The sequence below is a fragment of the Phaethon lepturus genome, unplaced genomic scaffold (genome assembly GCF_000687285.1).
Source record: "Phaethon lepturus isolate BGI_N335 unplaced genomic scaffold, ASM68728v1 scaffold31651, whole genome shotgun sequence".
Taxonomy (NCBI): Eukaryota; Metazoa; Chordata; class Aves; order Phaethontiformes; family Phaethontidae; genus Phaethon; species Phaethon lepturus.
This window is the reverse complement of record NW_010517503.1, coordinates 13,854-17,768: the sequence shown is the minus strand read 5'-3', so window position 1 is coordinate 17,768 and position 3,915 is coordinate 13,854. Positions and strand designations below refer to the sequence as shown.

The window sequence follows — 3,915 nt, the reverse complement described above, 5'->3', positions numbered from 1 at the left end:
GCGGGGAAGGAGACGGGAGCTCGGCCTCGCTGCCTGCAGCTGCACCCCCCTGGCCACCCCAGCCCCGGCAGCAGAAACAGAACAAGCATCTCCAGGGAGTGTGTTTGGAAAATACCAGGTTTTATTAGACAGGCTGATGTTCAAGCTGACAGTTTTATCCCAATGCACACGATCGCAGGCATCCACACGGGCCTGTGTCCCAGCTCCCTCCCTCCTGCGAGGCTCTCGGGTGAGATGCTCATCCCCCCGCTGCCGCGGGCACAAGGGCTTGGGGCTTCTTGGCAAAATGAAAAGGTCTCCCCGCTCCCCATTTCCGCCCCCAGATTCCCAGAGCTCCCCTAAGAAAGCTCGGAGAGAGCTGGGCTGGGGACTGCGATCTCCTGGGACTGACAGCCGCTCGGATCCACGGGAGAGAAAGCATCTCGGTGTCGGCATCTCCCCGAGCCAGCACGAAGCCGCGACAGCATGCGTCACGGGGCAGAAAACAGCCCCAGCTTCAGACCACCGCTGCCATCCCTTGGGAAAGAGAAGCCTAACGTACGATATTGAGGGAGGAAAAAGGGTTTTGGCCATCACAGAGGAGCCCCACGCGGGACGCAGGCGCTTCACACGGGGCGTGCGGGTGCTGAAAAGGGAGAAGGGATAGGGAGAACGACGGGAGCGGCCTGAGACCAGAGCGATGGTGCCTTTGGGTTCAGGGCTATAAGGGAGAGTCAGAGCTCCTTCCTGAGATGGGGGGCCTTTCCCTGCGTACCCCAGAGCCCACGGGCTTTGCGGGGAGAGGGCAGCAAGGAAAGAGATGGCGCGATACGGCGCTTGGAGACAGAAACGTCTGATGACCTTCGCTTGCCGTGACAGTGACACACAGTGTGACGGCAGGAGCAGTGACAACATTAGCCCATTTCTGCTGGTGTTTCTATTCTGTTAACTCTTAAGGAAACCATGCAGACTAGCCCGGTGGAGGAGGGTGAGGGGTGAGGAGGAGTGGGTGAGGCAGAGGGGGACGCCCATGAGCAACAGGATCATGTAGGAGAAAGAAGAAGGAACAGCGGCGGGGCGAGGCAGTAGCTCTGGGGCAGGTCTGAGACCTCGCGGCGCTGGCTCACGAGCACATCACTTCTCTCCGGGCTGTTCTGGCTGCGGCTGTCTCTGACACTCTGCTTGCCTTCACTCATACCTCCGGTCCCTTCTGTGCTACGGGCAAAATCCCTCCGTACGAGCCATGCCCCTTCCCATGCCTGGCTGTAGATTTGCGTCTCATCTTCATTAGTTTAATGGTAGAATCCTACCACGAAGCAGAGGCAAGGAGCATGGGAATTCCCTGGGGCGACATCCCCCAAACTCTCCTGGACTCGAGGGGACCTCTTCTTCACAGCACCTGGCCTCAGTGCCTGGGGACGTGGAGCTCCCACAGACCTTCTGCCCCAGCCCATGTCTCGTTGGGCACCTGGAGATGAGGGGTGCTGCTCTTCACACCCTTTCCATCACAACAGAGCTTTCCATTTCTAGTTTTATTCTTTTTGCCTTTCTCTTGCCTCACCCAGCACCTCCACGTCTTCCTGTTCCTGTCAAAGGTAAGTCCCTCTGCTTCAGAGATTTCTTGGAGAGCAGCGTTAGCTGTGGTAATTTGGCAGCAGGAAGGAGAAAGGACCTTCAGCAGGTCGTTGATGGGCTCGAAGGCGCCAGTCTCCATCGAGGGCAACCATCTTGGTTGGTTTGTACTCCTTCTCCTCCCAGGACTGAGCACCAATGCACAGAGATGAGCCAACAAAATCATGGCTAAAATGGGGGAAGTTTGGCGAACAAGCCGCAGAAACCTTCCTGGATTGTCCTAGGGAGAACAGATCAGCAGATGGGCAAAAGGATGCGGCTGGTGACCCCCCATTCCTGCGTCCCTCCACAGAGGGCAAAACCACGGGGCTCTGGCTGAGAAAACAGCAACATCGACTTGAACAAGCTCAAGCTGCCAAACCCTTAACCCTCGGAGCCCTGCTGATCCTCAGGCTTGACTTGCCAGCAGGCACGAAGTGCCCTGTCCCTGTGCTGGCCCCGAGAGAGGAAAACCTGCTCACGGCTCCTTGTGGGACTGTGTGATTTGGGGTGCCGGTCCTCCTCCTCCAGCAAAGCTCAGTTCCTTTCCAGCCCACTTCTTCCTCTGACATGGACTTGCAAATCCCATCAAGACTACCTGTCTGGAGCTACAAATGCCCCCACAAAAGCCTCTTCTTAAGGCGAACGCCCAGGTGAAGGCTGCAGAAGTTCAACTCGGCTGTTACGCAAAACGAGAACTCACCAGGCGACCTAAAAGTCTCAGAAAGGAAAACAAGATCAGTATTTGCAGAGATTTGTAGGACGTTTGTGCCTGAAAACAACAGATGGGACCTGGCCTCTCTTTCATTGCCCAGCGCTGTGCCCCGGGGGCTCCCGGTGCTGCCCTGGGTTAGTGTGTCACAGCTCTCCCCTGGGCTCTCACGCCGTGACCTCATTCTCGCTCCCTGCCGGCTTCAGGTATGCAGAGGTTGAAACTCCTGTTCATGCACTCTTGGCACCAGTGAAAAAGCAGCTACAGTCCCAGCTCACTGTGCATTGCTCATACTTACAGCTTAAACATTGCCTTCTACTCAAAAGAACAAAGATAAAATCTCAGGAATTCACAGTTTTTATTCTCTTATGCCCACCCATCTTCCCCTGCCATCGATGTCAATGACTCAAAGTCCTCATCGTACAGTAGCCTTTGCCAGTGTGGCACTCAAAGGGTTAACAAACCATGGCTTCTTGGACAGATAAGACATAAGCTCATTCACCGGTAGGAACACATAGACGGTTATATTACAGAACACCTTAGGGTTTCTTGTAGCGATTCTTTGGGGTTTCGCCACAGCCAGTGATGTCGCAGGAGAGAATATTGGGCTTCTTCCCCAAGCCGATGCTTCCCAAGAGATCGGGAAGCTCACGCGTGATGGCCTTCTCAATCTTCTCTAGGAAACACCCTCCCATGTAGGAACACTGCTGAGACAGCAGCTTAAAACTGGTGATGGGGTTGATGCCAAAGAAGTCCTTGTAAGCCTCGCGGTTGGGGAGGTCAAATTTGCTGACATTGGTCTTTGCCAGAATGGACTTAAAGATAAAGAATTTGTCAGGATCTTCCACAATGTCCCTGAACACCAGTTCTCCATCGCTAAAGAAGGTCATTTTGTCCTTGTAGGTCTGTAGATAGCGATCGACCAAAAGGGCGTGGATACGCACCCGGATGGCGTGCTGGCGTATGAAGGCGATCTTATTTTCCATCCTGTTCTCGATCACTTGGTTGAGATCTTCCAGGAGCGATATCTCTTCTTTGAGGAACAGGTCTTTGTGGGTATCCGGATGGTACTCGTGGGGCCAGAAGGAGCTAACGTACACCCTGGGTGGCTCCGTGACATTGATGAGAGGAGCCAGGCTCCAGAATAAGGCACCGTAGACTCTCATGAGCTCCTGGGTAGCCAGGCTGTCGGCTTTGTTCAAGATGATTCGGATCTGAGACTCACGGCCCTTCAGCTGGCGAAACAGCATCTCCAGCTCCAAGCCCACGTCCAGCTTCGTAGGGTCAAAGACAACGAAGATGAGATCAGCTCTGTCAATGAACCACTGGCACACGTCGTTGAATGGGTAACCTTGAGGAGAGGAGAGAGAGAAATCCAGCAGAAATGGCCAGCACAGGATGAGTCCCTTCAGGTCAAGAAGGATAGAGAAACCTTGAGCTTGCCGTGTCTCGTGCCTTCTCTGGGTTGGACAGGGTGTGAGACACAGCAGACTTCCCATGCGGCCTAGAACCTGTTTCTCATGTGCTAAAAACACTTCAGAGTTTCTTGGCAAGAAAACCCATCCCTGTGTGTCTGGGCGTGCGACTACGTGTCTCCCTGAGCCTCACCTCCA

The 3,915-nt window shown here is 54.6% G+C and overlaps 1 protein-coding gene across 1 annotated transcript in view; it reads right to left on the bottom strand.

Annotated features, from left to right (window-relative positions):
- Positions 1 to 2,221: 2,221 nt before the first annotated feature.
- Positions 2,222 to 3,915, bottom strand: part of SRL (sarcalumenin) — a gene marked incomplete at its 5' end in the record, with an annotated part of 13,705 nt that continues 12,011 nt past the window's right edge. The window contains 2 exons of the mRNA XM_010296425.1: positions 2,222 to 2,362; positions 2,409 to 3,653. Coding sequence (XP_010294727.1) covers positions 2,842 to 3,653 — 812 coding nt within the window. The remainder of the gene's footprint in view (positions 2,363 to 2,408; positions 3,654 to 3,915) is intronic.